Source organism: Aulonocara sp. 'chitande type north' Nkhata Bay, linkage group LG20 (genome assembly GCF_057382095.1).
Source record: "Aulonocara sp. 'chitande type north' Nkhata Bay isolate Kocher_YH1m ecotype deep benthic linkage group LG20, A_spYH_male_GT1.1, whole genome shotgun sequence".
NCBI classification, from domain to species: Eukaryota; Metazoa; Chordata; class Actinopteri; order Cichliformes; family Cichlidae; genus Aulonocara; species Aulonocara sp. 'chitande type north' Nkhata Bay.
The window spans coordinates 150,291-163,040 of NC_141363.1; the positions used below are offsets into that span (position 1 = coordinate 150,291).

At 43.5% G+C, this 12,750-nt stretch overlaps 1 protein-coding gene across 3 annotated transcripts in view; it reads left to right on the plus strand.

Moving 5' to 3' along the window:
* Positions 1 to 12,750, plus strand: part of LOC147304701 (cyclin-dependent kinase 17-like) — a 51,791-nt gene that overhangs the window by 1,632 nt on the left and 37,409 nt on the right. For 2 of the 3 annotated variants that reach the window (XM_086278444.1, XM_086278446.1), the window contains exon 4: positions 12,006 to 12,166. In XM_086278444.1, the coding sequence (XP_086134570.1) occupies positions 12,037 to 12,166 (130 nt within the window). In that variant the 5' untranslated portion in view covers positions 12,006 to 12,036. Of the gene's footprint in view, positions 1 to 6,504; positions 6,916 to 12,005; positions 12,167 to 12,750 lie in introns of those variants that run through there. The other variant, XM_086278443.1, reaches the window with a different exon arrangement.

Sequence of the window (12,750 nt, forward strand, 5' to 3'; positions counted from 1 at the left end):
CAAATATAAATAAAATATACAAAGGGGATAAATAGAATAAATAGGAATAAAAAATAAAAATAAAAAATAAAAAAAGCATTATCTAACTTTGCTTTAATTTAAATTATTACTGGAACATAACTACAATTATATTAATAACCAGATGCATTATTCAAAGTCAAAAACTGCTTAAAAAGTTTTATAACTTTTTCCCCAAACAGTATTTTAATAATCATTCCTCCCATTTTGCTTCTAACATTTTTCATTATATGAAATTCATAGATTTGATTCCATCGATTTTTGAGTATTACTCGTCTATTCTATAATGTCTATAATGTCAGAGGGATGCAGCAGTCTCAAAATTGCAAAGCTCCTGAAGCGTGATCATCGAACAATCAAGCGTTTCATTCAAAATAGTCAACAGGGTCGCAAGAAGCGTGTGGAAAAACCAAGGCGCAAAATAACTGCCCATGAACTGAGAAAAGTCAAGCGTGCAGCTGCCAAGATGCCACTTGCCACCAGTTTGGCCATATTTCAGAGCTGCAACATCACTGGAGTGCCCAAAAGCACAAGGTGTGCAATACTCAGAGACATGGCCAAGGTAAGAAAGGCTGAAAGACGACCACCACTGAACAAGACACACAAGCTGAAACGTCAAGACTGGGCCAAGAAATATCTCAAGACTGGTTTTTCTAAGGTTTTATGGACTGATCAAATGAGAGTGAGTCTTGATGGGCCAGATGGATGGGCCCGTGGCTGGATTGGTAAAGGGCAGAGAGCTCCAGTCCGACGCCAGCAAGGTGGAGGTGAGATTTACAAGGAGGGAAAACAGTACACCTCTCTGAACAGTGTCTGGGAGGCTGTGGTTGCTGCTGCACGCAATGTTGATGGTGAACAGATCAAAACACTGACAGGATCCATGGATGGCAGGCTTTTGAGTGTCCTTGCAAAGAAAGGTGGCTATATTGGTCGCTGTTACGGCCCTAGCTGGGCCTCCTGATACTGCCCTTGTGTGGGCGTGGTGTTTTTCTCCGCCTCCTCCTCTTTTGCTCCACCCCCCGTCTCTCTCTTGCTCTTCTCTCTCCCCAGGACACAGCTGCTGCTGATTAGCCTCGTTTGCCACCTGACTCCAGTCAGCAATCATCCTCTGAGGCTATTTAAACTGGGGATGAGCTGTGAGCAGGGTGGCTTTTTCCTCTGTGGTGCTACGCGGTTCTGTGCTAGATTTTGGACAGACAGCCTCTTTCTGACCAGTGAGCAGACGGGCTTGTGGGCCCTGAGAGTGTCTCCCCGTGGTGGGGAGTAGGGTAGGAAGTGTGGGAAGTGCCTCCTTTTTTATTGTGTTTGTTTGGTAGTCCTCCTGCCTTTCGTGGCTGCGAGCGTTTTCTTTGTTTCTTTGGCGTTATTGGTAAGACGGCGTTGCCGGCCCTTTAAGTTAATGTTAACCTGTACCATTTTGTAATAAAGTTTTATTGATGCAGAACAACTCTGTTTGTTTTCCTTTTTCATTCTGATTCCGGACTCATTTGTTACTGGTCCCCTCTCTCACATGCCTAGACCCCTTCGGGGGGAATGTAACAATGTGGGGGCTCGTCCAGGCGTATGATTCTCGCTTTGGGTGCGAGAGGTCCGGGATATGAATGGAAGGAACAACAATTGAGTTTTAGTGAGTTGTTTGCCGGTGGCTTGTTTAGTTGTATGGTATCTGCTGCGCTCTCTCTCCAGTTAGCAAAGGGGAGTGTCTAGCTGAGCGTAAGCTCCTCCTTCAGGCACTCATTTTTTATTTTTCCTTTTATTATTTTCGGAGTAATCCCGGGTGGGGATTAGTTCCCTGTCGGGGGTAGGCTTGTCGGTGCTTTGTGCACTTGATGCTTAGCCTTTAAAGTTGCCTCGAGCCTGGTACACTCCAGAAGCTAACTAGGCTAAGATTTTAGTAGGCAGGTCTGGGGAGAGGGTCGGCGGTACTTTTATTTATTGGTTAACCTCTGGCCACACTTTTTCCCGCCTGTTTTCTCATTTGTGTATTGGAGGTGGTGCTTCTTTGTTGTTATTGTTAGCCTCAGGTAGTTTTTTGTTTTTAGAGTTGATGGCTACCTTTGATATTGCCGTGTTTAATAAAAACCCCTCGCTTGTCCAACTGGACGCCTGTAGGAAGAGGGATTTGCATGAGGTGGCATCAGGTTATAGCATTTCTGTTTCCACAGCTCTGCGTAAGGCTGAGCTGAAAGCTGCTCTTGTGGCTGGCTTGGTGGAGAAAGGGATAGTGGCCTTGCCAGTATCTGCCAGTCCACTTGAGCATGGTGCAGCGTCTCAGCCTGTTCCGCAGGCGTCAGCTCAAGCTGTAGGTCCATTGGTGTCGACACCTGTTGGTCAGGGGCTGCCTGTGGACAAACCCATGACATTGCCTCGCTTCGAACCCCTCTCCATTGAATCAAGTGAAGGCTCGAAGCAGGATGCTAAGCTCCGTGTACGCCTGGCTCGTCTCCAGTTAGAGAAGGAGGACCGTGAGAGGGAGTTCCAGCTAAAGAAAGAGCTGGAGCTTAGGCGTTTAGACGCAGAGCTTGCTAGAGCCAGAGAGGCCGAATTGAGGAAGGTGGAGGCAGAGACAGCTGTGAGGTTGCGACAGCTGGAACTCCGGCAGGTTTCCCTTCCTCCGACCGCCTCCATTCGTCAGGCGGACACCCCGTTTGACGTAGGGAAAAACAGTCGTCTGGTTCCGATGTTCCGTGACACTGAGGTCGACAGCTACTTCGAGTCGTTTGAACGAATAGCCACGGCCTTGCACTGGCCACGGGATTCATGGGCCATTTTGCTCCAATGTAAGCTGGCGGGTAAGGCTCAAGAAGTTTGTTCCTCGTTGTCAGCTGAGGACAGCTTGGACTATGACAAGCTGAAAAGGGCTATCCTGCTGGCCTATGAGCTGGTCCCAGAAGCCTATAGGCAGCGTTTCCGGGGGTTGAGAAGAGGTCAGGGTCAGTCCTATCTTGATTTCGCCAGGGAAAAAGGTGTTCTTTTCGATCGGTGGTGTGCGGCCTGCAAAGCCACTGACCTGGCTTCGATCCGGGAACTAATGCTCATAGAGGAATTTAAGAACTGCATTGCTGAGCGCATCGCGGTATATATTAATGAACAGAAGGTTTCCTCGCTACAGCAGGCTGCGACGCTGGCTGATGAGTTCGCGCTCGTCCATAAAACCAGTGTCAGTAGGTATGACCGGTGCGATGCCCCAGTGAAGGTTAGTGATGTGCCAGCTACACAGTACCGAAAGGGTGAGGTACTTGTGTCCCATTCCAGTGTGAAACGAAAGTGTTTTTTTTGTTTAAAGTCTGGCCATTTAATAGCAAATTGTGGAGCCTACAAACAGAAACAGTCAGTCCTGAGAGTTAGGAGTGTGCCAGCTAACAAAGCCGATACAGGCGTGGTTTCAAGAGCCAAAACAAAGCTCTGTTTCTTCTGCCACAAACCTGGCCACCTGGTTGCTCACTGTTTGAAAGCAAACTCAAAGCAAAATCGATCTGCTTTCAAAAGAGTGAACTGTGGTTCACAAACCGACAAAGTTGCCAGTCCTAGGCAACAGTTGGAGCATAATTGCTCAGTGGTGTCATTTGGTCACTGTCAGAGATCAACTAATTGTAATCTGCCACCTGATGACGGTCTCTCGGGTCCAGATGACCTACAGTGTGATAGATTGTGTGTGACACAACCATTTCAATCTGCACCTCTGGCTAACCAGCATGCCTTTTGCCATGACCTAGCGAAGAAGCGTCAGAGAAGTGTTGCTGTAAGGCCTTCTAGCTGCCTGATGGGTTCTCCATATGTGATGGCTCAAAAAACATTTGGCTGTCATTTGGGACACTATGTTGAGGGACTTGAGCCAACCCCGTGCAGTGTTTTCAACCCATCAAAAAGGTCTTGGCAGATTCGGCAGGGTATGCCTAACCGTTATTATGGTGGATGGTAGGTGATATGTTTAAAAGCTGGGTAGGACGTTCTATGACAAACCACTGGTTTGTATTTATGGGAGGGGGTGTTACGGCCCTAGCTGGGCCTCCTGATACTGCCCTTGTGTGGGCGTGGTGTTTTTCTCCGCCTCCTCCTCTTTTGCTCCACCCCCCGTCTCTCTCTTGCTCTTCTCTCTCCCCAGGACACAGCTGCTGCTGATTAGCCTCGTTTGCCACCTGACTCCAGTCAGCAATCATCCTCTGAGGCTATTTAAACTGGGGATGAGCTGTGAGCAGGGTGGCTTTTTCCTCGGTGGCGCTACGCGGTTCTGTGCTAGATTTTGGACAGACAGCCTCTTTCTGACCAGTGAGCAGACGGGCTTGTGGGCCCTGAGAGTGTCTCCCCGTGGTGGGGAGTAGGGTAGGAAGTGTGGGAAGTGCCTCCTTTTTTATTGTTTGTTTGGTAGTCCTCCTGCCTTTCGTGGCTGCGAGCGTTTTCTTTGTTTCTTTGGCGTTATTGGTAAGACGGCGTTGCCGGCCCTTTAAGTTAATGTTAACCTGTACCATTTTGTAATAAAGTTTTATTGATGCAGAACAACTGTTTGTTTTCCTTTTTCATTCTGATTCCGGACTCATTTGTTACTGGTCCCCTCTCTCACATGCCTAGACCCCTTCGGGGGGAACGTAACAGTCGCTGATTTGTTTTTGTTTTGTTTTTGAATGTCAGAAATGTATATTTGTGAATGTGGAGATGTTATATTGGTTTCACTGGTAAAACCAAATAATTGAAATGGGTATATATTTGTTTTTTGTTAAGTTGCCTAATAATTATGCACAGTAATAGTCACCTGCACACACAGATACCCCCCTAAAATAGCTAAAACTAAAAACAAACTAAAAACTACTTCCAAAAACATTCAGCTTTGATATTAATGAGTTTTTTGGGTTCATTGAGAACATGGTTGTTGTTCAATAATAACATTATTCCTCAAAAATACAACTTGCCTAATAATTCTGCACTCCCTGTACAGTTTTTCAAATGTATAGCTATCATTTCTGTTTAATAAAAAAAAAATCATCATATGATGATGTGGGGCTAATGAGATTGTACTCTTCTGTCTGCTCAAGAGTGTTTTGTAATTTGATAAGCAATGCAGACATTTATTGTATTATGCTGTAAAATTTGTTAAGTTTATTTAAGAGTGGTGAGCCTGAGATGGTTTGGATATGTCTAGAGGAGGGAGAGTGGATTTGTTGGGCAAAGAATGTTGAAGATGGAGCTGCCAGGCAGGAGGAAGAGGAAGACCTTTGTGGATGCAGTGAAAGAGGGCATGCAGAGGTGTGACAGACTAGGATGCTAGTGATAGAGTGAGAAGGAGGCAGATGATATGTTTTGGGGACCCCTAAAGGGAGCAGCTGGAAAATAAAAGGAAGATGGTTGTTATGTGAGAACATATTTATTATAAAGTGTAAAATATGTAACTGCCATTTACGTCTGCTCTATTGTTTGTGGCATTTTCTTATGGCAGATGAATTTAATGGATAGAGTGTGTATGGTTTGGAAATGTACAGGGAGCATTTCATGTGTCTTTGTTGATGTTAATAAGAAAAAATTTCTATGGCATATCTGGAATTATTTTACTTGATCGTTATTATGATTTGTGTACTTTCGTTTTTTTAATGCTTCCTACATTCATACTCAAATGTGTTTATTATTTAATTTTATTTCAAAATATATGCTTACTGTAGTTGCTTATCTTGTTGCAATAAGTTGCGCAGAGTTTAGGCAATGTTCTGGTGCAGTTTTAGAAGCCAGACACAATGTTTTTCTCCTTCTATGCGTGCTAAGTGTACAGGGACTACTTTAAACAGTCCCTGCAGAATTTGTCTTATACGTGAATGCAGGCTTCTGCTTCTTGCTTTAGCCACGTGGTGGCGATGAAGTTCAGCAGGCAGAGTTATCCCCATCAACTGTTTGCTGTGTCATCTATGATTTCCCACGCAATTGGTGGGGAATCCAGGTGATCCCCTCTAAAAACAAAGGGATCACCTGTAATAACGTATTGTTTTTTTAATGATTGTCTTCAAAAACATGCGAAGCTGTTCAAGTATGTTCTAAAGTAGCCACGTTACAAGGAGAACAAAGCTGATAATGTTAATAAGGTCATTACTGCATGTAACGGGGCTTTTAAGGAGTGTAATTAAACTCATCCACACCAGCACAAATAACAAACAAACCAAAAAACCAAAAAATAAAAAATCCCTGCCGAATAAAATCAGTCTTAATTTAGCCTTCGCGATTATGGATCTTCGGGAGTGTTTGTTTGATGCTGGCAAGCGAAACTTGGCAGTAATTCCTTGATGTGGATGCCAACTATGCAGGGGTGGATCATTCTGCTGAATTTCCATAATATCTATGCATTATTCACTAGGAATTTTCTCTGAGGTGCATATTTAGATGGGAATGGGGTTTGGATAATGAAAGCTAATTTCCCCGGTGACGGTGCTACCCCGAATTAATCTATCTGACCTCCCCCTTTTTCCTGAGAAAGACACTGTTAAGAGTTGGTGGTTTTGGGGGTGGATGTTGAAAGGCTCCGATACGCACACGTTCACAGTGTATCTCACACACGCACATCCCTTGCGTTGTTTTCCGGGATCACGCCACTGCTTCCACTTGGGATCTACACAGCAGCAGCAGCAGCAGCGACATGGCTGATCATCACCGGACGGGACGGTGCAGTTTGTGAGCGAAAGTTAACGCGAAAAATGAAATACAGCGGACCAGCTATGTAGTCATCCAAGCGACCGGACACTGCGACACACCGTACGGCGCTCCGATGCAAATTATTTGAAGGATTGGAGGCGATCTGGTGTATTTTTTTTTGCAGCAAAGTAGTTGGAGGAACTTGTCGCAGTGGCTTCATCCCAACGTGCTGCCTGGATTACCATACAGAAGTGGAACAATAGTCTCCTGCAGCAGAAACACTAGCAGGTCAGTGGCAGCGGTTCCCGTTTGTTTGTTTATATTCGGTCGTGTCGTCGTTCTGGCTGTGTTATAATAACCAGCATCGATACCCAACCACGGGTGTCCGATCACCTGACGTTCCAGGTAGGCTTATTTTTCGAGTCGTTAAACAAAGATGCCGTTTATAAGTTGGCGTGACCGGGGTCAGATTGCGCGTCTGTGTGGAAGTGCTGTAGACAGATCACTGCAGAAAACTGAATCGCAGTAGCAGATAAAGCCGATAAATGGCGACACGGGCACCAAAGTCCAATCCAAATTTAAGTCCCTTGGGCAATAGAGCCTAAAGTGTGAAACCATTTCGGCGCCCTACGCCGTTCAAATAGAAACTTAAAGGTCAGGATAGCGTCAAAGATGACCCCAGCCCCCCTTTCCTTTGAGTTTCTGAGCTTGCTTGGCGGATGTTTAACTTTTCTTTGCCCTGCTGGATTCTCCTCCTACCGGATACTCGCGTCAGGAAAACACGGGGAGAGAGGAACTGGCCGAAAGTGTAAAAGGCCTGGAAGGTGGAGGAATCTCCCAGCCAGGCCCGAGCCGGAGCGCCACCGTGTATGTTTGGTGTGTTTGCTGTACGTGGTGCTGTGTGGGGGCTGCTTTGTGCTGTTCACTTGTGTGCGCCCTGCCCGCAGTCACGTCGAGACTGTACGGGATATCTCGCCCGTATATGTGACAGTCCAGAGAGAGTGTGCTGCGGTCCTGCAGTGCTGTCGATAACCTCGTGGATGTTCGCCATAAACTCACACCGCACACGCTGAACAATTAACGTCACTGGCGAACGCAGGGCTCCACATTATTTCCTTAAAGTGTGCTGGGAGTATCACTGTGCGCTAAATAATTTATGGACATCTCAAAGTGGGAAGTCCAGATTGAACACTGCGCGCATCCGTTACTTCTGTTGCCCTTGCAATGCACCCCGAATAAAATAAAATGACACTAATAATCCACGAACAGTAATAATGCGTGATGATCTTGAATATGTATTTTAATTTGTGGTCATGAGTTCCTGACCCTTCTACTCTTCCTTTTTCTTTGGCAAAGAGCTCTTTATTTCAAAGTGGGGATGTATTGCCAGGAAATCACTTCGTTACACAGTAGGAAGAATTTTCTTGAATGTTGTTCATTTTTATAATCGAATAAGGTAGTTTATATTCAGAACAGTGTATTCTTGTTATTATTACTATTATTGTTGTTGTTGTTGTTACATAATGATAACGTTTTGGATGGAAAGTTATTCAGTAGTTAAACTGTGCCAACTTTCCATAGATGACAGTATTGTAATGTAGTGTTCTCCCAATGTTCCCAAATGAGCTTTTCGGATCTACTTCTGTGTATAGGCCTGCATCTATGTTATTGTACCATGATGTTATCATAATATTGTTATGTCTGAAGAGATAAGTAAGATTAAAAGTTATATATTTGCCATTTATGTATCTAAAGTCCCTTTGTATTAATATCGTGATAATGATAACAGTCACACTGCAAAGGCTGAAATGAACATGTACTAATCTTTCTGTACTTTCTCTGATCCTCATGAGCCAGATCTGCCAACAATCATACAGTCACACTTTCTTCTCCTCTCATGGCACACAATGACATTCTAGATCTTTTGCTCAGTCTTTTCCAATATGTTTTATTTGTTATTTTGTTGTGCTTGTTCATTCAACTTCTTTCCATATATTATTCTCTTAATCTGTCTCCGGAGATTCAGATTTAGTGATGGGATGCAGACAAGAAGCCCTTGGGTTTATAATGAGAAGGGACTATTGTCTGGGTGGATGTGTGTCGGATTCTGTAGTTGGGCAGATTTGTGCGTTACTCATGCATCCCCAGGCTGCTGTGCAAAAGCAATGTTGTGGCATTGGAGTGGCACTGAGTGCCTGTTCCACTCTGCCACATTGCATGTGTGTGCATGCATGCGTATGATTCATGTGTCATTGAATTTCAGAGTAACGCTTGTTTATTTCTAATGAAAAGAAAAAGAAAAATAGGTGCTGGATGTAAGACAATATGGCTGAAGAAAATGGAGACCATGGTCACACAAACAGCTGAAATACTCTGTGTGTGTGCATGTGTGTTTTATGAATGCATCGGACAGCTTGTGTGTATATTACACATTCATTGTGCAGGCATCGGCCCCGTGGTCCATTCATTACTTTTCCTCTGAAGAAGTCATAATTGGCATAATCCTAGAGCCAAGTTGGATGAATGATGCTCCGTTATGCTCTCATCCCAAGAAGTTTGGCAGGAAGTTTCTGAAGCTGACACTGGCATGTTTGGGTGTCAGTACTGAGAGATGCGAATTTTGAATTATCAGCTTCTTTTTTTTTTTGCCTCTTTCTCTCTCGCTTTTCCTTTTCTCTTTACCTCATAGACAGAAACTGCGGTTCCAGTCTGGGCCTGTAACCTAGCAACCCAAATGGTGTGTCTTGAATAAATCAGACTGTTCCTCTTCTTTCCTCCTCAGGAGTCTTTTAGTTCACCTCCAGGATACAATATCCATGCAACCACCCCACACATGCATGTGAAAACACAGTGTGGTAGAAAGTCAGAGGTTTTATCTTTTTCCTGCTTTATATCAATTACTCCGTTGACCTTTGATCTCTTGTGTTGTTTTATTACACAGCCCTTCTAAATGCATATGAGTTTATGCTCTGTATTGCTTTCAGAGCTAAAACACCAGTGCTTGTTATGCTTTTGAATGTCCTAGAGAATGAGTGTAGCCTTTGTCATCTGGAGTGCGTCCCTCCATTAAGTGGGAGTTATGCATAGCAGAGTTATTTGTGGTTTGCCAGGTGTCCATCTGCACATGCTGCAGCATGGAGCCACATGTCCTATCTCATTCACTGATGGGGCTCTGCCAACTTCGTCACACTCGCAGCTCCATCTGCATCACACAAGACTCAAAATTGAGTGCACAGTCAATTTGATTCTTGACCATCACTGTTGCACTTAAACGCTCCGGAACATCTGAACACATCTTATATTGTCATTAAGAATAAAATGTGGTATAGCCTTAGCTTCATAGTTTTATTAAACAAAGCTCATCAAGTGGAAAAAAAATCTGTCTGTCTTGAATTTCCTGAAAAAACATCTTTAAAAATAACAAACCTTACAATTTAAGGAGGATTAAGTAAGCTATATTTCCATAAAATGAAATATTTATAATGAATGCTATGTGTTTATTTTGTATAACAGTCTATTAGAGACCCTTATTTTGTTCTATGATAAAACAGGAAATCTTAAGTTGCTATACATACAGAGATACCCAGAAGTGCTTCTCTGTATGACCCACTGGATGCTGAGATTTGTGTTACTGTCCATGCTAATTCAACCCAGATAAGAGGAAGACTGGGGAATTGGTTATTGTTGTGTGCCTGTTTGTCTGTGTCTATGTCTATGTGTGTGTGCTTGCCTGGATACCAGCAATATCTGTCTGTCTTAATGATAACACTGGCATTTATTTATCTGGGTAATAGGCAGAAAATTATATCTCAAGTGTTTCCCCCTAATATGACTCATTTATTCCTGAAAATTTATGGATAGTCACTCCAAGGTTACGTGAGGAGAACCCAATCTTCTTGTCCAAGCAGCCACCTTCTCTAATGAAGTCTGGGAAAGCATGCAAATGAGGATTCGGGGGGGGGGATTTATTGCATACTAATAATCCATGTAGCGCATAATACAAAATAAACAAGTTACTTTCCTTTTTCTCTGTTTTTTCCCTTCTTTGGCTTGTTTTTTTATCTTCAAAGAAAAGCTTGCAGCTAAGGTGTAAACGACATCTAACTACAGTAATCTCATGTAAACTGGCAGAGGCAATGTTGTGAGCAATAGATATTGTCCTAAGCACATCTTCTGGTGAAAAAAGGCCAGTTGTCCCCAGCGCTAATGTTTGAATTCCCTCTGAGCACTAGTTGTCTCTAATAGGCCTGAAAAACGTAGAGCCTGAAAGGATGAATGGCTTTTGTAGAGGCCTCCAAAGTTGGACACAAAGAGAAAGGCAGTGGGTGCAGTGTGTATTTGCCCATGTCGCTGTGTGAGTGTGAGTGTGTGTCTGCGCACTTCTGCGTGCCAGCTCACAAGCCCTTATGGGTTTGATAGAAGGAGCAGGAAGTGGAAGGGAGACAGGAATACTCTGCCATAGCTGTGCCTACCTTCAGGCCATTAAGGCAGAGAGTAGAAGACATAACAAACTGACTTCCATACACAGAACTCCACACATGCAAAGGCACAGTACTGTACATACACTCATGAAATAGAAATGTCTACTGAGAGGCGCCCTAAACAATATATATATTTGAAAGCTCACTGAGGTTTACAAAGAGGTATACAAGCACAAATACACACAGTGTGGCTGTACCACTGAATACATAGAGCAAGTTGCTGTAAAAACACTATGTCCCTTTGTCCACATTTATTTTAAGGATGGGATACTTCTGTCCTGCAGATGCATAGACACTGTGCCTTATTTACAACTAACTTTCCACCAGTTTAGTTATCATATGAACAGCAGGCTAAAATGGAATATTGAAGGATTTGCTGTAGATGTGTCGATGTGTCGTATGATAATACTTTAGACTGCAGTTCATACGCAATTAATTCATTGCATGTAGTTTATGGACCACCCAGTGAAATGCTTGTCAATCACAGCTCATCTGGGAAAGCTGCTCTGGTCTGAAACCTCCGGGAAGTTGCATTGTCAGCAGTTTGGTTTTATTTTCTGTACTTTTTTTGTTTGTACATTTCTTTTTCTCTCTTTTTCTACCCCTCCGTGGGTTTTCTTCATCTCATTCTTTGTCTTTTATTCTGCAATGTTTGCTCTTGGGATACATAACAATGAGGACACAGGCTGTATGAGCAAACAGAATTTCTGGGAGCTTAACGAAATGCAGAAAATGCGCACGGGTTGCACTGCAATAGTTTACCTGCACAGTGATAGAATAACAGGGTAGCATGGATGTGGTGGTTGCCGATGGTGATAATGACAGCTCTGAACATGTTGCAGGTAGTGCTTTTGATTATATAATTATAATGAAGGTGGTGCTTTTCTTCCCCCTCAGGCCTGAGGGCCCCAGTGGTGTGACTGAAAAGATGGACAGGATGAAGATCATCAAGCGGAGGCTGTCCATGTCTCTACGCAGTGCTCGGCCCGTTGATGACTCTCTGTCCGAACTTGCAGAACAGATGGCCTTGGATGAGGCATCCACAGCCAGGGACAATGGTGAGAGATGTGAACGAGTGCCCTCACACATGTACATGCAAACACATTAGCAAGCATTGGCACTCAGACATACAGTATGTGCACAGAGACCTACAGTTAAATTAACAGCCAAAGTTAAAATTTTTGTGACTGAAACGTAGTGTGTTTGTGATGCTCAACTACACTACACTGTGTGCACCTACATACAGTATATACTGGAATTACAGTAACACAGTGTATAGTAGAAGAAACAGACAAACAGCTTATACTGTTCTTATGATAAAGAATAGATGTGTCATCTCCATAACCCTTGTAGGAGTTGCAGAGTCTGACTCCAGCATCTGTTATGCAGATTTTCTTTTCATGCAACTGCAGTTATTAAAGGACACCTGCTCTTGTTTTGCAACATTTCAAGACATTACGACTTCATTTAGAGCTTTTATTCAGTACAAGAAGACCAAGCAATAACTAAATGATGGTGTAGGTGGAGAGGGTTAAAGCAAAGGTCCTTTATGATGGATGAAGGTCATACAGAATTAAGGGAGCAGATCTTTCACTTTTCCTCACTTTATGTCATTCATTTACACTGATGCCCTCTCAGAAAT